The sequence below is a fragment of the Thamnophis sirtalis genome, unplaced genomic scaffold (genome assembly GCF_051295495.1).
Source record: "Thamnophis sirtalis isolate CommonGarterSnake01/CBP01778 unplaced genomic scaffold, rThaSir2_p1.2 scaffold_1, whole genome shotgun sequence".
NCBI classification, from domain to species: domain Eukaryota; kingdom Metazoa; phylum Chordata; class Lepidosauria; order Squamata; family Natricidae; genus Thamnophis; species Thamnophis sirtalis.
The window spans coordinates 104,543,637-104,566,103 of record NW_028261381.1 but is presented as its reverse complement, the minus strand read 5'-3'; the positions used below and the strand labels follow the sequence as shown (position 1 = coordinate 104,566,103).

Below are 22,467 nucleotides of genomic sequence, written 5' to 3'. Positions count from 1 at the left end.
CTGCCGCGGACTTCTAAATAAAGAAAGACACGCGATCCAGTCAGAGAGAAAGACTTTCAAAGGTAGCAGTTAGCGAATAAGACACCGGGCATGGACCATTGTCAAGCAGACGCTCTTATTATAGCCCCAACTATTATTACTTCACTTTAGCACAGGGCGCCACCAAACCACGTGCCAGTCGGTGCTGCAAAGCGGGAGAGGGCTTCTATTTTTACGGTAAGGTTTCTTAGGGACAGGAGACTTCCCTGGTATCATTCCCCCGTCAGGCCGATCCCCCACATGCTCTCTCCCCCAAGAGAGGACACCTTATTAGACAAGGCACCTGCTGGGCATCCTCTCCAAAGCGGAGCAATGGGAGTCCACAGCACATTGCCCCCCACCCAAAAAAAAACAGCCCGAGCCCCGAGCCCATCTCCTCCACCTAGCAATTTCTTCATTAGCCCTCTCCTCTGCAAAAGCGAAATTTGCTGGCAGCGTTCAGGCCCCCTTTCCCGAAGACAGTTACAAAAAAGGAGCTGCATCAAGCGCCGACTCGACGCCGGAGGTGAGTCGGGGCAACCCCCGTCGGCGCTGTGCAAGGAAAGTCTGTGGCAACCCGCGTCCCCGCGCAATACTCACACCTGGCCGTGGCGCGCGCTGCTGCCACGACGGCGCGCGCCTCCTCTCCAGCCCTTGTAAAAATTTCCACCTCCGGCAAGCGGGCGCGCCTGCTTAGTCTGAACCTCCTCGCGCTCGGCTCATTCTTCCCTCTGACTCGTCCCCACTCAGGGCTCGATTGGTTTCGTTCGCGCCAGCTTCGGAGCAGGTGCTGCGCAGGCGCAGAGATAGAATGCCGCGCCGGACCAGGAGAGAGGCGGGGCCGGGATGGGGGTGTGTCTCTATGTGTCCGGGCAGCAAAGTACAAACCGGAAGTGTGCGCGCAGGCGCAATGGAGGAGTGTCTCCCTCTGTGTGTGAGCTTACGTCGATCTTTTTAGGGCAGCCATGGCTGGATCGGCGCCGGGTTTAGTCGGGAGGCTGCGGCATTTGTGTTACCGGTATCAGGATTACGTGAAGCAGCATCCAGCGGCCACTGCTCAGCTGGAGAGCACAGTGCGGGGCCTCTCTTACTTGCTGCCAGGTAGGAGGGGACGAGCTCCATTGCAGATGCCCTGGGAAAAGCTTTCTCTGTCCATAGGGTTTTGGGTTTTTTTGTACGAAAAGGTTGTTGAACTTGTGTTTTGCTCCCTTCGAATCCCAAATAGGATTCAGGCGCAGCATTTGTAACAGCTCGGTAATAGGCAGGCGCTTGGCAGGTGAAGCTTTTGAACCCTGGAATTCCAATGTCGGCGTAGGCTTTACCTGTTGGGTTTCTTTCTGTGGTTTAAAAAATTGCCCAGCAGGTTTGACAAGAAAAAAAGGTAACAGTCACAGGCGACAGGGGAAATATAAATAGTACTGCGGTCCTTCTCTTAAATCTTTCAGTTAGCCCTGGATTTGAAATCCTGATTTGGGGAAGGATTTTGGCTCTTTTTTAAAAACTAATTTTCCTTTTAATCAATTGCAGAGCTCGATCTCAGTTTAGGTAGTTCTTCCACTGTAGTCTAGGTTCTGCTTGAGCAGGAGGCTGGACTAGAAGACCTCCAAGGTCCCTTCCAGCTCTATTCTATTCTGTCCTCTGCTATTAGAGATATGTTAAATGTCTGCAGCTCAATGCTGTGGAAACTGCAGGTTTCAATCTCTAACTCTCTTTCAAAATTGTTTGGATTGTTCTTGGAGTTGGCTAGACAGGTCTGGTCTCCTAATAACTGGTCACAGCCTTGAGGTTTAATTTCTTCCATTCCACATGAAGAGTCCTAGGAGATCAAAGAACAATCCATCGAAGCAGAACTTCATTCATTGATTATGAAATCAAGATCATTCTCATTCATTTGTCCATTATCTAATATTTTGAAGCATGTGGCTTTTGAACAAGGTTGTTGTCTTTATTATGATTAATATTAACTAATGGTGGGAGTGCCCAAAGGTAAAATCAACATGCTGAAGTGGGGATTGCTGATAACACACTGAAGGCTCAAAGTCCCCCCCAGCCCATTTGTTGGTCTGTTGATAGTCCTTGACTTATCATCACAATTGAGCCAAACGTTATGTTGCTAACAGTCCAGTTCTAAATTGTCATTTTGAAATGAGGTAATTGGAACTGTACATAATATCGCTAATCTGAAAGTAAGATTAATGTATGCAAAGGTATGGTGACTCTTGCTATTTTATTTTGGTTTGCTCCTCTACCTATAATAATTTTCTTCCTATTTAACTATTTGGCAAGGTTTTCAGACCTTTTCTTTAAAGAATTGGTGGCTCAGTGGCTAAGATGTTGGGCTTGTCGATCAGAAAGGTCAGCAGTTCAGCGGTTCGAATCCCTAGCGCTGCATAATAGAGTGAGCTCCCATTACTTGAACCATCTTCTACCAACCTAGCAGTTCGAAAGCATGTCAAAATGCAAGTAGAAAAATAGGAACCACCTTTAGTGGGAAGGTAACAGCATTCCGTGCACCTTTGGTGTTTAGTCATGACCATGGAGACTTCAGACAGCGCTGTCTTTTCGGCTTTGAAACGGACATGACCACCGCCCCCCCTAGAGTTATGTTCTAGGGGAACCTTTACCTTTTTTAACCAGTTCATATTTGATAGTAGATTTGTAAAACTGATACCTTTTAAAAACCTTTTGAAAACCAAATTCCAAAGTCAGGGTGCTGCTATAGAGAAGACACTACCTGTGTTGATGGTGGAATAAATACAAAACAGGAACGAAAGAAGAAGTAAATCATACATAATTTCATACAGGGGGCGAGGACCCTTTTTAGAATAGAAGTAAATATGAATAAGAAAAAAAAGAATGCCATGAATCCTTTGGTTACTGCTCATTAAGGAAAAATGCTATTTTTGAGGTGAGGTTTTAGTGATTTTAATGATTGAATGTTCCATTCAGTCGCCTCCAACTCCACCCCAAATAAAGGGATTAAAGGGTTGTAAAACCCGAAAAAATGTTGGAAGCATGTGTGAGTTGGGAAACCATATAAAATTGTTTAAGAAATTTCTGATTATAGTGATCCCTATGGTCTTTGTTAAATATGTTAGATGCAGTGTAAAACCTTAGATTACACTCCAAAAATATTATGGCAGAGAGGAAAACACAGGCAAGACATTTGTTAGGAGTCTATGAAAAATATGTTTCCCAATTTTAGATGAACCTGTCGTACTACTTTGAATTATCGTAGTTAAGCACATGTATAAAACAGAATAGATGTGGGAAATGTAGATCTCTGGGATGATTATGTTGGCTTCATTGTGTAACTGTTGCTTCACAGCTACTCCCTCAAAACTCTTGCATTGTCTGTTCTCAAGTGGTATAAATAGTGGCTCAGGTTTCATTTGTACTTATTTTTACAGGTCGATTTTCTGACTCTCATGAGCTGTCTGAACTGGGTAAGTGAAACTGCTTTGAGGTTCTGAAATAGTAAAATTATCATTGGGTTCTCTCAGAAGTCCATGTGGGATTGTGCTAGGGCCGTGATGGCAAACCTATGGCCAACAACAAAAAGGTTAACCATCACTCTGCTAGGGGGAAAAAGATACGTGCTTATTGCATATCCTGGGTTATTAAATATCTTTCAAAATTTTTAATGTAGAATCAGATTTTGACTTTAAAAAAAACCTCAGTTTTTAGCTTGCAGCTAAGTTGGCGACAGGGTACATGCACCTCCAGTATCCTGAGATCACGTTGCTAAAATTGAGTGTCAAAATGTAACACAAGTTTTGGTATCCCGCCATACAAAAACATTAAGATGGAAATGATAGCAGGAGGCTTCTGAGAGACAGAAGGCTTTCATTTCCAATTTTGACATATACACCAAAACATTGAAATTGTCAAAAACTCATACTATCAAAATCTAGCTATTTCAGTGCTGATGTTTGATAGCACAATTAGAATTTGAAATGCTGGAGTTCTATTTATGACAGTAGGTCTCCATCATTCCCAATTTGCGTAACTGCAGAGTATACTGATCGAATTTGATATATATTGTACTCCAATGTATTTTAAGAGTACTAGCTTGGAGATTAATAAATTATTAATTAAAAAATATATATATTTTTCAGAGTATAAGATGCACTTTCCCCCTCCCCCCAAAAAAGACAGTGAATACTTGGGTGTGTCTTTTACACTGAATGTAGTCCCGCCCATCCACTGGCCCCCACCCTTTTCCAGCAATTTGCCTCCTTGCAGCAAACAACCTGTTTCAGTTTCAGCACAGCTTGATTAGCACAAGCAGCTGATTGTCAGTTTGATTGGCTTCCCAGCCATCAGCTATTTCAGGCTGCAGGGATTACCATTGCCTATTGCTGCCTCTGCACGCCCCATTTTACTCCCATTCTGATTCCCGCTGCCTGGAATGGGTGGAAAATGACACGTGCCGAGGCCGAAAACGGGATGCGGAGGCCAAAAATGGGGCACACGGAGGTGGCAATAGGCTACGCCAATCCCTGCAGCCTGAAACAGCTGATCGTCAAACTGACAATGAGCTGCTTATGCTAATCAGGCTGTGCTGAAATTGAAATTGAAACCCATTGTTTGCTGCAAGGAGACAAATTGCTGGAAGGAAGTTTTTTTTTCATGTTTTCCTCCCCAAAAGCTAGGTGTGTCTTATACTCCAGAGCATTATATATTCCAAAAAACATGGTAAATCCTTTGAGTCAAGTTTGACCCCTGGTAACTATATGAATATAGTCTCATTGTATGGTAGTGATTTGACCTTTTTCCTACTGGGATGTTTTTTGACTTCCCAGTCTAGTTTATAATGCTGAAATATCATGGAGGTCTTTCATCCAAGTAGTAACCAGGCCTAGTGCTACTTAGCTTCTAAATTCAGACAAGGTTAGTCAGCTGTCTAATGAAATATTTATTTAGTTCAGCACTGCTGTAAGAAATTCACATTGTTACTGAAAAAAGGGTTAAAAGAAAATTGCAGGAAATGTTATTTTTGAGCAATCTTACATATAAATCCATATATATGTGAACATTTCTAGAAGAGAACTGTCTGACCCCATTGTTTACTATTGGCCAACTTGATAGGATATATCTCAGTTTAATAAGCTTCAGCCTCTTCATTCTCCTTTTATGATGAGTTCAAAATGGTTGCTTTTCTATTAAAGATCATTTTTCATTTTGTCTCTTACACTATTAAAAGTCACCTTCAAAATATGGGTTGTGGTTTGCCCGGAAGTCATTAATCTCGGTTTTCAAAAACTGTAATAACTGATCTAGGGTTACAGTTATTACAGACCAGAATTTCTTGATTTAATCATATAGAGCAACCCTAATTTAATGCTGTGTCTTATGCTTGCTTCATATTTGTCATGATGCAATCATTTTAATGTAGTCAATATTTGAACATAAGCTAGAAAGTTGAGAAATAAAAAATTTCAAGATAGAGTTAATTGACTTCTTTCAACGTGATGGGCATAGCGAGAAATGAATATGCTTATAATTGTAAGTATTTTCAAAATAACAAAATTACAATAGTTTCATTCCTTGCCACACTAATATCTAGCATTGCACAATATGTTCATTCATATTTCTTGAGGACATAAAGTTTCCCATCCTAAAAGAAGGAATTTCCTGTCCTCTGCAAAAACTCTTAAGATCTCTGTGTCCCTCAATCCTTAGTTGTTTTTGTTTGATATATCCTACAATAAGACATCAGTGTGGGTCTCTTGACCTAACTTCTATGTTTTGTGGATTTTGTTGTCCATGATAAATTTCAAACTATTTAAACTTACTATAGTTTATCAAATATCATGAACAATTCAAATACTTTTAAATTATCTTTAAAATTTCTGTTAGTATTTTTATTGTTTCAGAAGGATTGTATTATTGATTTTTCTTTTTTTATTTCTTAGCCTGCTTATGTCTGATCTATATTAATAGTCCTGAGGCTTGTGTGAAATCAATTTAAAAAAAAACTATATAAGTCGTGATAGCGCAGTAGTTAGATTGCAGTAAAGTAGGCTACTTCTGCTGGCTGGCAGCTGACTGCAATTTGGCAGATCAATATCTGACCAGGCTCAAGGTTGACTCAGCCTTCCATCCTTCTGAGGTAAAATGATGACTCAGATTCTTGGGGGCAATATGCTGACTCTGTAAAACCGCTTAGAGAGGGCTATAAAGCCCCGTGAAGCGCTATATAAGTCTAAGTGCTATTGCTATAACAAATCTAATGAAACCAGAGGCGGGTTTCTACCGGTTTGGCCCGGTTCGGCTGAACCGGTAGTGGCATGCTGGCCTGGGTCGCAGAACTGGCAGTGACCCAGGCTGGCCATGCCCCCAAACCAGTTCCTGGTCAGTGCTGTCACCATTGCCATTGCCATCTTTTTTTTTAGTTGTGTGCATGCACAGAAAAATTTCCATTGAATTGCGCATGCACGCACAACGCACATCCAGCGCGTGCATGAGCAAACCGGCAGTAATGCCGGCTGAAATTCACCCCTGAATGAAACCCCTAAAACCCCTACTGTACTTGTTTGGCCCAGTCTAGGAACAGTGTTCCCTAAATAGGTTGCCACAACCAAGAAGACCTTCTCCCAATTCTATGTAATAATCTTCTCATAGAGAGAGGCAGAGAAGTGAGCAGGTAGCATATTTAACACTTGAAAGACCAAGGACACGAACAGTCTATGGCTCTTTAGTTATTCCTACAAACCGGGGGGAGTATGTTCCATAACATATTTAGTCTTTCTTGAAATTCCTGCAGGGTCAGGATTTTTGTTAAGATTGCAGTTTGGCTCCAGATGCCATTTCAGAAATGTTTATGCTTTTGCATCACAGAACATGTTATCAAAAGTATGGCCATTTTGAAAGGGAGTTGTGAATGAATGCACTCTGTTCCTTTGCTTGGATCCTATGGAAAAAAGCCAAAATATGTCCAAGACTCGTCTTTCAGAAGTAGTAAGAAAAACTGATTTAAATGCAATCTAAAAGTATTTTTAAGTCAGCAATCTCTTTATTTTCCAGTCTCTAATGGAAAAAAAAAACAGTAGCTTTTTACTTTTATTCCTTTTTAATAACATTTCCCCCTCCCCTCCCCAAATTCCATCTTCCTTTTCTCAGTGTATTCTGCCTCCAGTCTGCTGGTCCTACTCAATGATTGGATTCTTCGAAAGGAGCTGCAGCGATCCCTTCCAGTGGTAAGAGAGTTTTGCAGGCCAAAGGAAGTTATTATGAACTTCCTCCTGCCTTTCGCTCTTATTGATACTTCGACTCGGAAACTTTTACCTAAATTAACTTCGGACTGCTCACCTTTTTGCTTGCAACATTTAGCATGATAGGTGGTGAAGATTACAGTAATGTTTGACTCCTCAAAGGTTTAGAGCAGCCTTGCCCTATAAGGGGGAAAGGACCATATTGTTCAATTAAAAACTATTGCATAAAGAATGCAGGTAGTCCTCATCTGATTACCACAATCGAACGTAAACTCCCTTGCTAAGCGAGACAGTTGTTAAGTGAATTTTGCCCCATTTTACAATCTTTCTTGCCGTGGTTGTTAAGTGAGCCCCTGCAGTTGTTAAGTAAGTAACACGGTTGTTAAGTGAATCTGTCTTTCCCATTGACTTTGCTTGTTAGTGGGTCGCAAAAGATAATCACGTGATCCCAGGACATTGCAAGCCTCATGAATACATGCCGATTACTGAATGGCCAGGTTTTGATCAAGTGACCATGGGGATGCTGTAGCAGTCATAAGTGTGAAAAACGGTCACTTTTTCAGTGCCCTTGTAACTTCGAACAGTCACTAAATGAATGGTTGTAAGTCAATCACTACCTATACCTGATGTCCCAAACAGCTGTTTAGCAGCTGGCCAGAGCAGCAGCAGCGAGGGAGCTGGTATTGGTAGCAAGGCCTGAAGGTGTGAGAAGCTCTTGACCTCACATGTTTTGGGATGGTGGTGAATTTATTAACTTTTTTTTTTAAAAAAATGGTGGATCACACAAGGAGTTCCTGGGTGGGCTGCATGTTGTGCAGGCCTGATATAGATAACAAGAGAAGAGGTGATCCTTGGTGCTGTCCGAGCTTGGTTGTTTCCTTGCAGATGTTTTGTTACCCAATTAGGTGCACTGAAGATAGACGGGTGAAGAATGTCTGCCAAAAAAAAAAAAAACTTGGAGAGCAGCCAGGATTCTACAGTTCAATCCTGAGCTGCAGATATTATTATTAGGGATCTGAGTGCTTGGATTCAAATGGCAATGAGGAAGCAGTGAAACTGCCTTTCTTTATTTTCTGGATAGATAAAAGGATCTTCTTTTCCTCCTAGCGAAAGGAAGAAAAGAAGGCCTCCAACATCTCTGTCTTCCTCATTCAGGCCACTGACAGTTAGAATGCACAATATTAAGCAGCAGGTAGGCTGGTGGGGGGCAGAGGAATCTGCAATGTGCAGAGATACTGCTTCCTAAATATTAGGTAAAGGTAAAGGTTCCCCTCGCACATATGTGCCAAGGTGCCAAGAGCCAAGGTGGCACAGTGGTTAAATGCAGCACTGCAGGCTACTTCAGCTGACTGCAGTTCTGCAGCTCGGCTGTTCAAATCTCACCGGCTCAGGGTTGACTCAGCCTTCCATCCTTCCGAGGTAGGTAAAATGAGGACCCGGATTGTTGTTGGGGGCAATATGCTGACTCTGTAAACCGCTTAGAGAGGGCTGAAAGCCCTATGAAGCAGTATATAAGTCTAACTGCTATTGCTATTGCTATGTGCTAGTCCTTCCCGACCCTAGAGAGCGGTGCTCATCTCCGTTTCAAAGCCGAAGACATCTCTGTGGTCCTGTGGCCGTGTGGAAGGCGCATGGAACACTTTGCACCAAAGATAGTTCCTATTTTTTCTACTTGCATTTTTACATGCTTTCAAACTGCTAGGTTGGCAGAAGCTGGAATAAGTAACTGGAGCTCACTCCCTTATGTGGCACTAGGGATTCGAACAGCCGACCTTTCTGATCATCAAGCTCAGCATCTTAGCCACTGAGCCACTGCGTCCTCAATATTGCCTGTCCCTTTAAGAATCTCTTCATGTCCCTGCAACAAAGCTCTGGCATGCAAGGCTCTGATGCTGGCCAGTGGTTGAAATGGGATGAGTCAGACTTGAGCACAAATAGTTAAAGTTGAAAGACCCACAAACATCCCCAGGTGATCACCCCATTGCTTTTGTATGGAAGTGCTGGACACATCGCACCCCTCATTCCTCACACAGTTGCCTCTGCACAGTAGAAAGAATGTGTGGAGAGAGAAAAAGTAAAGAGACTAACTTTTGTAAGAATTACCAGGTCTGAGGCTTGCATGAAAGAAAGCTTTATTAAGAAAACAGCTTTATGATAGGTACGTCTGTCTGCAGGTAGTGTGTATTGTCTGCTTTCCTCCATTATGAAAAAAAAAAAAGCAGCTAGCAGCTAGGTCAAAGAAAAGGAAGAAATACAATAGAAGAGATGAGAGTCTGAAAATATCAGTCTAACCCAGGGCTGTCAAACTGTCCTTACGCACTGGCCACAACCCACACCCAGTTTAACCAAGGGGGGACAGTCCTGATATGTCATGTGACGCTGCTGTGACATGAGTTTTGACACCCCTGGTCTAACCAATAAAAGACTTGTTACACAGAGATATAAAAGTAACTCAGACAAGGAAAGGGCATAGAAGAGCAGAGACTATCTGTTTATGGAGATTCTTAGTCATCCAGGTCATGGTTGTCCCAAAGGTGTTTTTTCAAGAGGCAACTGGACTCTCTGGGTTTTCTTTGAAGATGTTTCGCTTCTCATCCAAGAAGCTTCTTCAGCTCTGACTGGAATCCTTCCATTCCCCACCATCCAATTAGAGCTGAAGTAGCTTCTTGGATGAAAAGCGAAATGTCTTCAAAGAAAAACCAGAAAGTCCAGGTGCCTTTTGAAAAAGCTCATTTGGGACAGAGTCTATCTGTTAACCATCTCTATGTCTGTTGATTCTAGTGATCAGTGGATTTATAGATGCAGAAAGCTGGTGTATCCAATGTGCAAAATACTGAGAATTAAAAGAAAAATCAAGGTTTTACTGTACATTGAAGCTAATCATACTGAGTCATCTCAAAAGTTTGTTTGCCTTTTCCTGTATAGCCACTTTCCCAGCAGAAATTGCTAACATGGCTGAGTGTTCTCGAATGCCTGGAGGTCTTTGCCGAGATGGGAGCTGCCAAGGTGTGGGGTGAGAATGGCCGGTGGGCCACTATTGTCCTCATCCAGTTAACCAAGTGAGTGTTGAACATAGAGATGGGGAATCCGTATCAAAATGCGTTTGATTGGCAAACAAAAAAAAGAGGACCTTTTTACTGGTAGATCCTAAGTGTTTATAGCTCATGCAAAATTAGCGTGATTGTATGGCATGTGTAGTATAAACCACATGGTTTTTAAAGTAAGTTCAGAATAAGTTTGGGCTCTTGTCAAATCTACTTGATTTTTATTTGTGTCCAAAATAATATGTGAACATTCTTCTTGATAAGTGAGTATGATTTTATATAAGCCTTCTAATTTTCATTAGCCAAAACATTTCCAAGAATTATCACAGGGTCAAATTGTTGGGAGTATCTACCAACACTGCCAACTTTGTTTATTCAGTTTAAATCCTGCTCTTCATAGTATATCTGCGCGCCTTTGGTATCTTGATTGTGAAATTGTGTCCCTTTGTTGCTCATAATTGTGCCTTTCTCTGACCCACAGAGCCATTTTGCGCCTCCTGCTCTTGCTCTGGTACAAAGCTGGCATCCAGACCTCTCCTCCCATTGTACCACTAGACAGGAGGGAATCACTTTATGAGAAAGGTGAGTCAAAACCAATTTAGTTAATCAGTATAATCAAAGGGAATGGAGGATGTTCTGGATGCTGTTGAATTATTGTTGTGCCCTCCAGTTTTCCAAATAACCCATACTTGAATAATATCAGCAAAGATATCTTGTGGGTTTCTTGTATTACTCTATATTAAATATTCATTTCCACTGATGCTGAGCTCAGGCCTGAAATAAATGCATTTATTTGTGCACATGCAGGGACGTAGTTATTAAAGAGATCATCATGATTACAATGATTATTCCACATTTTTGCAATCATGTATTCTTCCATTTGGGGAAAGTTTACAAAAAATAAAAGGACTTAACAATGAGATCACTACTGAACAAAAATATCATTAGTGCAATTCTATTAAAATTAGTCTGACCAAGGAGCTGAGTCTCAGTGCTCTGAAAAAGTACGCATAACTGCATTCTCACAGACTCCTTTGTAGCTTCCAACTCTACTTTGTCATCCCAAATTGAGAAGAAAAGACCTAAAAATGAGATCAAATGGCTAAGGGGATTGTTGTGGGCAACTTCTGAATAAATAGCCCAGGACTATCCACTTGTGTTTATTGATCATATTTGCATAGTATACACTCAGGGTAAGCCCACAGAGAAGTTGCCTTGAAGTTCTTTTTTTCGCAGCACAGATGAGAGTTTGAGCAGCATTTTCTGGGGACCTGCCTGGATCTGCTCAGTGATCTGTAGGGTTTTCCATTCCATTTGGAATGTTGAGTATCCCCATCCCCATTCTTGACTGGGGAGTGCTTGTACTGCAGGCTACTTCTGCTGTCTGCCGGCTGCCTGCAATTTGGCAGTTCAAATCTCACCAGGCTCAAGGTTGACTCAGCCTTCCATTCCAAGGTCGGTAAAATGAGGACACAGATTGTTGGGGAAAATATACTGACTCTGCAAACCACTTAGAGAGGGCTATAAAGCTCTGTGAAGCGGCATATAAGTCTAAGTGCTATTGCTATCTCAGTGCACGTGGGAGAATTGCACCCTCCTCTGATTGTGGCCTTACATACCTGTATCTTTTGACAGCCCTGGAAGCCAGCTTAGTAGGAAAAGAACAGATCTTTGTGGGGAAGCGCAGTAGTCGTGTAGTGAGGTCTCTCGAAAGCAGTAAGTATCATTCTAGCTTGCTTTTTCTGATATAACTTTTTGGGAGGCTAGGTAAATTATTGGCCGTATATGACTTTTTCTGGCCAAATATCTTGCTGGTTGCTGATAAATATCCATGCATGACCTTACTTTTGTCTTAATTTCAGCCCCTACCCTGCACTCTAGACATTGGGGTGAGCCTCAGCAACGTGAGGAAAAGCAGAACCAAAGAGCAATGGAGAGCAACCAACCATCAACACCTTTGGGCTCCCAGGAGACACTTGCTGAGTCTATCTTCGTTACCCGTCCATTATTGCACTGTATCCTATTTTGATTTTCAGTGGTTCTTGTAGTCTGTTCTGTGTGCCACTAGAGTGAGCTGCAGCCTTAGTATAAATTGTCCTAGTTCAGAAGGGTGCTTATTTCCAAGCGGGATCGAGATTTTGGTTTAGTCTCAATTAGAGATACTACCGTTTAAAAGTGAAACAGTGGGAAATAAAAGGCTTGTATTGATTTTAGACATTTCCAAACCATGTTTTAAGGTAGACTACATAGAAAGGTCTTATACAGTATATGGTCATTGAGAAATAAAATCCATTCTCTTTGGTGAAGCTGTTTCCCACATCAACAAAGGCAGAAGTGGTATTGAGCAGGTTCTGACCAGTTCTGGCGAACTAATAGTGGAAATTTTGAGTAGTTCGGAGAACCGGTAAATACCACCTCTGACTGGCCTTGCCCCCATCTATTCTTTGCCTCCTGAGTCCCAGCTGATCGGGAGAGAATGGGGATTTTGCAGTAACCTTCCCCTTGAGTGAGGAGGGAATGGAGATTCTACAATATCTTTCCCTTGCCGCCCCCACCAAGCCACACCACGCCCACCAAGCCATGCTCACAGAACCGGTAGAAATTTTTTTGAATCCCACCACTGAACAAAGGTCACTTACGTCAATCACCTAGAAACAAAATTAAGAATATCACCCATAATATAGCAGCTTCTGCATCCGATGCTAGCAAGGAACATGTATCTTTATATCTTGAGTTCTGAAAAATTGAGAAAAACCCAAACAAGGCAATAGAAACGGGGGATGTTTGTTATAAAAGAAATATACAGAAATATTATTGTATTACAAATTAGTGGGTGTGTTTGAATTTTAGGTACACTCTCTTAAGTTCTTGAAAAACATTGAACTCATCAACCATATACTATTTTCAGGCCTTGAGGTTGGGCAAGGAGAGTATTTTGCCTGGCACCAAATTTAAGGCAACACCACGGTGGTCCTTGCAGCTTGTTCTTTATTTTATGTACCTTCTTCAATGAGTGGGTGAGGGAACTAAGCAGGAAGACTGAGCTCTTGTCCATTTTTTGTTGGGAATACGTCCCACTGAATTCATACAGCAATTGGAAGAAAATTGTTTTTAACAGTATTTCCAGCTATAATAGAAGTTAAATTGCTAGACACAGGCACAGAAGCTCTGCAGCTTGGCAGCATTGCACATCTGACCACTGCAGTGGGAGAGGGACAGCATGAAGATATTCTTCACTCAGGACAAAATTGGCTTAGGAATAATCTTGTAGATTATTCAGTACAGTAAAATGTTTCTCATCCAGTTTGAATGAGCAGTACTTTCAAAAAATATCATTCTGAAGAGAAAAATATTTCATGGGATTTTTTTTTCAGTGCCTCTTAATTTTTAAAGGGAAGAAATTGAAAATGGTTGTTGAGGGACGAAGGGAATTGGACTTTTCTCTCTCTCTGTGTGTGTGTGTGTGGTGTGTGGTGTGTGTGTGTGTGTGTGTTCCATAGTACCTCTCTCTTGATTTTCATCTGATCTGCACCCCTCAATTTCTTCTGATATTTTATCTAGCATTTATAACTTCTCTTATAATTTAGCCTGCCTGGATTTGAGATGTTCTGTGAGCGATTCCATTGCCTCTTGTTTCTTTGTTCCTTAATGTTTGTCTGAAGTATTGAGTTTAGCCGTGTGGGGACAAAAATCTTGGAAACCCTGGCTTCTATCAGGCATTTTGGATATTGCAAGGTCAGTTTGGAAAAAGCCGTCTTGGTTTAAGTTTTATTTTTACCTTTCTTACATCATACATTTTAATTTCCACTTAATGATACCTTTGGTCCCAGCTGAGAGAGGAGACCCTGCACTTCCTTCAGAGGCTGGAGTATTTATTCAGTTTAAATCCTGCTCTACTTTTCAAGCAAGTACACAAGGTAGCTAAACAAAATACAGCGATAAACATTTTTAAAACTTAATTTTAAACTTAATAATGAAAACTTTGATGAAGGACATGCTGTTTAGCTGTTATTCTAAATGCAGACAGAGTGAAAACTAAACACAGCTTTCCTTTTTTTTGTTGTAGTAGTAGTAGTTGCTTTTTATATTTTTGAGAAGATGGAAACTGTCTTAATTTGTAGTTCTAAAACTTTTATTATTAAAATGTATACTTGAAAATCTACACAGAGCAAACGCAAAATTAAAAGGAATGTTTTGAATCAAACAGCAAGATTGTGGCCTTGTTGCTCTGAAGCTCTTAACTGAGAATGAAAGGAAGGATCTCTCTTCTTTGAAAATCTGAGACTAATTGCAATATGATTATGAAAATTCTCATGATCGTATAAAATAGTTTTGAATCTCCTTGTATTCCCCCCCCCCCCGCACAGCTTGAGTTTACTGAGTGATAAGAAGGATCTCAACAAACGTGAACGAATGGAGCTGAAACGCCGGACTATCCTGCTACTGTATTACCTATTAAGATCCCCCTTCTATGACAGATACTCTGAGTAAGTCTGCCAGCTTCCACAGAAATAAATGTCCTCTTGACTACCTCTATATATAAATAAATATACAGGAACATAATTTCTGCCTAAGCCAAATTGAGATGATACATTTTTGGATGGCAAGAAGCATTAGAAGCTAGTTCAGAAATGACCATTACATCTATAGGGCTCTCATCCTGGAGATGAGAGAAGGAACGAGGTCATCCTTGGGTACCTTCTCAGGGTCTGGCCCCAAGCTCCCCACTTTGGGCAGCCTTTGGTAAAGACAGTGCACTCACCCTGCTGCTTCCTCTGCCATTGCTAGCATGAGGACTCAAGGTACAAGGAGCACCATCTGCATCTCATCGGAAGGTCAGATGCATTAAGAGACACTCCATCCTCCCTTATTCCTTGGCACATCAACTCTTCCATCCCCCAACAATAGCCTCCCCAAATTCTTCCTGGCTTCCGACCATAAAAGTGGCTTCTTAGGCAACTAAGAGTCTCTCAAAGCCAACACATCTGTCTTTGTTTCAAGGCAAACAATATCCATCTCTGCTTCAGAAAGTCCCTTTGTTAATGGCAAAGTCCCCAGATTTGTCTTTAGGGAATGGAAGGCCATCCTAAGATCTGTTGCTGCAATCACTACGGCTTGAGCTACTAGCAGCTAATAATAATGTTGTTATTATTAGCACTGTTATACTTCATGGGAGTCTTGCACAAGCATTTATTATTTTAGAAAGCTATAGTTTGAGAACCTCTGACTAAGATAGAAACGTAGAGGCCTCTGAAATCCCTGACCTTGCTGTAGTTCAGGAAAGCATTTATTGTTGGGAAAGAAGCCACTAACTTCCTTTCCTTGTCTTTTTTTTTTCCATATGCATTTGTAGGGGCAGGATCCTCTTTCTTCTGCGCTTGTTGGCAGATTATGTCCCTGGTGTTGGCCTAGTGACTCGTAAGTAGAAGTCTGCCAGTCGTCCCCCCCCCCCCCCAAAAAAAAAGATAGTGTTCATCGGTGAAGGAAATCATGAGGATGGAGTCTCCTCCTCTCTGTATGCTTGTCTGAAGAATCTCTGTATATTTACATGAGGGACAGTTGAAATGCCTATAGATCAGGGGTGTCAAACTTGTGGCATCATGTTGTTGTCACATGATGTATCGTGACTTCCCCCCCCTTTGCTAAACTGGGCCTGGTCAGCACGTGACACATCTGGCCTGCAGGCCGTGAGTTTGACACCCCTACAATAGATGAAGGCAAAGTTGGAAATGTTGAGTTTGTTTGATGTCGTCACTGAGGATTTTGAAATGTCTCCCCAGAATCTCTAATTGGTTCCTCAGTTATATTGACAGTGAGACATTGGACTTGTTTTATCAGGCTTGCTTAGTGGAGGATGTCTGGGATCTACAAAACCTTCTGTGCCATTATCATGTTAACAGTCAGAGAGCTCAAATGTTTTGGATCTAGCATCTGGAAATTTCTAGGCAATATCTAGAAATGCAGGTTATTACATAAATAAGATAAATGCATAACATTCAGGGTTCCCCCACTCACCTGTAAGGTTGCTACTTGTTCTTACCCAGGCTTCCCGAGAGCATGAACCGGTCTCCTTTTCCCGACAAAAAACCCTTTTATTAATTTACTGTGGATTCTGCTCATTTGCATCCAGCAATGTCTTTCAAGCAATGTCTTTCAAGGGAGGATTTACAGTTACAGACTTTATCTGGCTTGGAGAGCTGACAGGACGATATTTGCAAAACTTGGCAAGGAGTCTCGGAGAGTCACAAACCAATTAAGCAAACTAATGGTCTCCTGCAAATGCCATTCCCCTTTCGCTCCTCTTTTATTTCCTCTGGGAGGGGCCATTCATCATCCACCTATGGCCTTCCTCCCAAGTCGACCACTGTTCTTTAGCTGTTCCCTTCATCTGGCTACTCTGTGCATGCGCACACTGGGAACTGTTCGTCTGCCTCACTGGTATCTGACTCCGAAGACAGCTGATAACTGGCATATGGCCTTGGCCCCCTCTATGTCTCCAACACGGAGCCTTCCTCAGACTCCAGGACTGGCTCATGTTCCTCCCCAACCTCCTCATTATCCGAATCTGCTGTCAGCTCCTCTGGCCGCTAGCAGGCTACAGCACTACTTTTCTCAAAAATTAGGCTGGGTAACAGGAACCTAGAAACTGTGGTAAGGATTTATGACTTCTTTGACATTCCTATCACATCACCTGCTAGGCTCTGTGTGGATTAATTTAGTTTAGGGGATTAAGAAGTGTATTTAATACTTGGTTAACTTATTTCAGTTTGCCCTCTTTTTTTCTGTTGTCAAGGTTCTTGCCCAAACATATCCTCAGGTGACTTTTTTCTCTACAGGATAATTTAAAGGCTCTGGGAGGGAAGGGTGTCATGAACAGCAAAAATTTGGAAATCCAGTTAGCAACTTGCTACTTTAAAATGTCTCCCCCTCTCCTCCCCCTCTTTCAATTTCAGGACCTTTGATGGATTACTTGCCAGCCTGGCAGAAAATTTATTTCTATAATTGGGGCTGATCTGGCTTCGGCTTGAACTACTGCAACCAGAGAAGATTCGAGCTGAAAGCTTGTGCTGACAGAATGACTTTATACAGAGGAAAACAATCATGAGACTTTGGGGAATGGGGGGGCGGGGAAGCAGCAGCACATCTCACTGTGACTTGTTATTAATGGTTTGAGAGAGAAGAATAAGGCTTTTTATTTTTTATTTTAAAATGCCTTCCCGTCAGTACTACAAAGGCGGCTTAAAACGTGTATGCTGTTTCCTTCCTATTTGGTAATAACTGGTTTCAGAGCATGGGACTTGGGTTTGGGAGGGGTGCGGAACTCTTTTTTGTAAGCATTTTGTACAGTTGTGGATTAATAAAGCCAGGGGACTGCGGTGCCTTTGGGCTAATTGGCCTGGTCTCTTGAATGCTCAGTCGTGAATCCACAGGAAGTAAACCAATGGGAAGCAGAAAGATTTCAAAGCAACGCTAGTAGGACATGGTATTTTTAAATAGATTTCCAGTACAGGGGTAATTAAAATATAGCTGACTCTGGTGCAGAAACGGAAGAGAAATGCTCTATTTGTAGACAAATTCTGAAAACTATTGAGTTACAGATATTCATATATGGCTGGGAATTGTTTATGGTGCTTGTGTCATTAACTTCTGGGGAGAAGGATTCCGTAGGTATCACCTTTCACATTATGGTAAATCTTTGTTTACAGAATTTCTTGCCGCTTCGAAGGTCTCTGTTGCTGTTAAATTCACAAGAGTATTTCTTCAAAAGTTAAGAAGCCTGTTTTGTATGGTAATTTCTGGAAACATATCTCAAAGGGTGCTTATGGATAAAAGATGGGGAGGGGAGGGTCAGAGGCAGAGGTGGTATTCAGCAGGTTCTGACCAGTTCTGGAGAACCAGTAGCGGAAATTTTGAGTAGTTCGGAGAACCGATAAATACCACCTCTGACTGGACCCGCCCCCACCTATTTTCTGCCTCCCAAGCCCCAGCTGATCCAGAGGGAATGGGGATTTTGCAGTAACCTTCCCCTGGAGTGGGGAGGGAATGGAAATTTTATAGTATCCTTTCCCTGCCACGTCCACCAAACCATGCCATACCCAAGCCACATCCACAGAACCAGTAGTAAAAAATTTTTTTGAATCCCACCATGGGTCAGAGGGTACCTAAATCAAGCAGAAGTTGGGAAGATCAATTAATGGCGACAAGCATGGGCAACTATGGAAGATGGAACAAAGTAGCTTTCTCTAAAATGGACTTCAACCACACAGTTGAAACAGTATCGGGATTTTTTTTGGAGCGGGGGGGGGGGGAGAAGCGGATGCCTGCTTGTTGTTGTTAAAGTAACCTTTGTTCACTGCCCAGTGCATGGAACTCAGCATTGCCCTGCATTCTATACCTTTGTGACAACGCTGTAGCCTTTGAATGCTGCCTTCTGTCGAGAGAAAAATAGATCAAGCTGGGCTTGGCTTTGTAGGCGAGATGGGATTTTTGATCATGTTACTCCTGATGCAGCAACTACTGACTGTGCCAGGTCTTCAAAGGTAACGGTTAGAGCTTTTATGCCTCAGTACTGATCCTATGTACCTGATAAATTCATATCCTGTTTCCTTGAAAATAAGACCTCCCCGGATAATAAGCCCAATCGGGCTTTTGAGCCCATGTGCTAAAATAAGCCCTCCCTGAAAATACTGCAACACAGCAGCAGCCATGAAGTGACCACGCTCGCTGCCTCCTGCACCTCAAAAATAATAAGACCTCCCTGAAAATAAGGCCAAGCGCTTATTTCGGGGGTCAAAAGAAAATAAGACCCTGTCTTATTTTTGGGGAAACATGGTAGTTACGATGGGAGTATTGATCGGCCACCTGGCTTGAAAAATCATGTAGTGGTGCTATCTTCCCTATCCATACCCAGTTTTAGGAATATTTTACACTTTCTAGCATTGACAGAACAACTTTGCAAGTGTACAGTGTACAATATGTTTAAGCTCAGTTTCAGGAAAAACAGAGAGATGAATTCAAATACTGATTATTTAATTAATTGAAATTAACTTTTATCAGAGTAAAACACTGATATCTGATTGGAATGAGTGAGGCATGATATGCCTTTAAGTTTCAGTGATGGGTGGATTTTTTTTGTGGAGCTTTTTGGTATTTTTTTTCCCCACGCGACACCCCAAGATAAGAATTTATTTCAGAAAATTGCAATTATATGACGTCACTGTGTAATTGCGTTATCTCAAGGAGAGGTGAGAGATCATGACAACCACATATAATATAAAATGCTCATTACCCAACATGCAGTTTTGTCTTTAATAAATAAATTTTATACAGTTACCACTAGCATATTTCAGGGTAGGACATTTCATCATTTGTTCATTACTGGTGTTTTGTTTTGTTTCTTCCTCACTTTAGTTTCATGTTTCATTATATCTGTGACGTGATCTTGCACACAAGAACTCTTTTAATAACTAGTGCATAGAAAATGGCGCTTAGTTAATTTTTTTTTTACTGACAAGTAATATTTGGAATGATACAATCATAGAGTATGAAATCTGAAGGAAATACATTTTCCTAGAACAATTTAGACCATGGACTATATTTTTTTTTCTTTTTGAACTATTGAAAGATTGCAATAGAAAAGAAAAAGATACAGCGACCTGCATAAATATACTTAGAGACTAAATTCATATTTTTAAAAATAGAAAGAATTTCATTTGTGAGGATTATCCATAAAAATTAAGGATTATTAAAACAAATTAGTTCCACCCATCAAATATGCAGGCTCATTTCAGTCACATTCAGGTACAATAAAAGTGTGTTCCAATGGGCACCTGCAACAAATAAACACTTATAGAAAGAGTCCTAGTATGATTTCACTGCAGTATGATTTTCACATCAAGATTTGCAAGTTCTGTTTTAACAAGTGGTGTGCATGGAAGCTTGCAACCATGCACACCTCTGACAGGAGGAATTCCTTGGAGGATTTGTTCCTTCATAGTCTATATCCAATACCAATATAAAGAGAATTAAGGTTGAAATATGTAAATTAAGTTTATTGATGATCCATTAATTGAATTTTACAGCATTTTGTTTATGGATTCAAGAAATGTCATGTGGTTATGGAGGATTTATGATAGCTACTGTTAAAAAAACAATTTAGGATTTAATCACTTGGTTATCTGCCCATGAGATTTGTCAAAAGAAATGATGAGGAAATTGCCCTGTATTGATTTGTTTTTTTAAAACACCAGTGCTTTAAGCAGTAATTGTAGCCCTTCCTGATCTTGTGCTCCCCTATGGCAGATTCAGAAGATCTGTCCCAGAAGACTTCATTGCACCCTTGGAGCTCCAGCAGAAACAGTTTGGCTTAGTGGATGGTATGCACTTATTAAATCTAGTTCCTATTTCTTGGCATAAGGCATCACTGGGTAAAGGCACATTGCTACATTTCTTCCACATTAGGCAGGGGGCCACATTCACGCAACTTGTTTTGTTGTGCCTCTCCCCCTCCTGTCCTGGAACCTCAGGAAATCATACTATTGTCCCCACAATGTGCCCATGCTCCACATTAGGGACAGGTCTGTGTTATGCTACTCTATACAGCCTTACCCAGCATTTTCCAATGTTAGCAGCTTTAAGAAGGGTGGGCTTCCATTTCCATGTTGGCTGGGGGAATTCTGGGAATTGAAGTCCACACTTCTTAAAGTTTCTGAGATGAACACTGGCTTAAATACATATGAAAATATGACCTCCAATTGGCATGTAGAACAATGATTAGTCAGTGCACTACAATTTTTGTTGCATTTTCCCCCCTTGTCTTTGAACCTGGGATTCAACCTGCCAAGTATTTAACTTATCAATCTCAAGTGGCAACAAAGAGGGATTTGGGGTACCGTCTAGTAGTTACCCAGATATGTGCAGTCAAGATACAAACATATCTAAGGGCAGTTTGCGAGTTTGAGTTCAATACCCTACAAATGTAACATGATGTAAGGAAGCAAGGAGACAGGATTCGCTTGGGAAAAGAATTTCCTGTCAGGAAGGCTACAAAAATGCAAGAACAAAATCCTTCCAATTACACTTTCCAATGTGTGCATTAATGGACTTGTTACTAGCAAAGCTTTGCCCTCTCCAGGTCAGTCAGTTCTAGATCAACCAATCAATTACAAAAAGTAGTAGGCATGGAAGTTAAGTGTCTCCTTTGCAGCCAAAAGAGGACTGAATGGGTTCTACACTTGTGTGACTAGTGCCTGCTTGTGGGCCTTCTGGGGATATATAATCACCATAATAATATTTCCCATTCCCACTACCTGCAGTATTTCACAAGATTGTGTTTTCACAGATTATGGCCTTCAACCACGCCATCCCAAATTCCAGATACGGAAACAACGCAAGGAGTCAGAAACACTGCACAGAACACATAAAAGCAAAAGGGATGAACCCAATGTTGAAGAGTATTATTACGATGACCTCCTTTGAAAGTGGCAAGAGAACATGCTGTATAGCCAAATGCATATAGCAATAATCCCCATCCTGTTACTTAACGCTATTCTAAAAACTCTCCCTGCAGCTCTGTATGCATCCCTATCATAAACACAATATTTTAAGGTGAGATTGGCATTTGTAGATTCTCAGTTTTCCTTTCTTGCTTTTAATTCCTACTATGCTAAATAATAATTTGGAAACTTTTGGCTACTGGCTGGAGATAAGGCTTCATCCCCAACATTGAGGCTGTGTAGTGAAAAATGAGAGTCCAATACAGTTTTCAGTGCCATGACTATTTTAACCTCTTCATCAACAACTTCTCCAGTGATTCTGAATTTGGTTTCCACCTCATATTAAAATTATAATCTATATAAACTAATGTTATGAACAGATTTTATAGCCTTCAATTTCAACAATTATTAAATAGGCCTAGCTCTCAAAAGCCTTTCTGTCTTTGTAGTGCCATTCATTTACATAATATTTAGCAAAAGCCCAGATCCAAACTCATCTAAAGGCATTTTAGAGAATGCCTATTTAGTAGGTAATTACATATTTGGCTGAAATAACGGCTGACATTAGAGACAGACATTGTTGTAAAGCTGACTCAGGTTCCCAAGTTCCAATATCTCAAAATCCTTTCTTTTTTATCTCATCTTTTATTATTTTTGTAAATAACTCAAGGGGGCAATGATACCTAATATTTC

The 22,467-nt window shown here is 41.2% G+C and overlaps 2 protein-coding genes across 2 annotated transcripts; both read left to right on the top strand.

The window, feature by feature from the left end:
- Positions 1 to 919: 919 nt before the first annotated feature.
- Positions 920 to 17,670, top strand: PEX16 (peroxisomal biogenesis factor 16). Its single transcript, XM_087720084.1, has 11 exons — positions 920 to 1,119; positions 3,429 to 3,464; positions 7,144 to 7,220; positions 10,161 to 10,294; positions 10,761 to 10,861; positions 11,915 to 11,995; positions 12,142 to 12,294; positions 13,942 to 14,014; positions 14,647 to 14,766; positions 15,633 to 15,697; positions 17,233 to 17,670. The coding sequence occupies exons 1-11, from the start codon at positions 984 to 986 to the stop codon at positions 17,289 to 17,291; spliced, it is 1,035 nt and encodes a 344-aa protein (XP_087576210.1). The 5' UTR covers positions 920 to 983; the 3' UTR covers positions 17,292 to 17,670.
- A 139-nt stretch (positions 17,671 to 17,809) lies between these two features.
- Positions 17,810 to 21,890, top strand: FREY1 (Frey regulator of sperm-oocyte fusion 1). The gene is made up of 3 exons (XM_087720092.1): positions 17,810 to 18,819; positions 20,582 to 20,655; positions 21,621 to 21,890. Exons 1-3 carry the CDS (start codon positions 18,701 to 18,703, stop codon positions 21,755 to 21,757), a joined length of 330 nt encoding a protein of 109 aa, XP_087576218.1. The 5' UTR covers positions 17,810 to 18,700; the 3' UTR covers positions 21,758 to 21,890.
- The last annotated feature ends 577 nt before the right edge of the window (positions 21,891 to 22,467 follow it).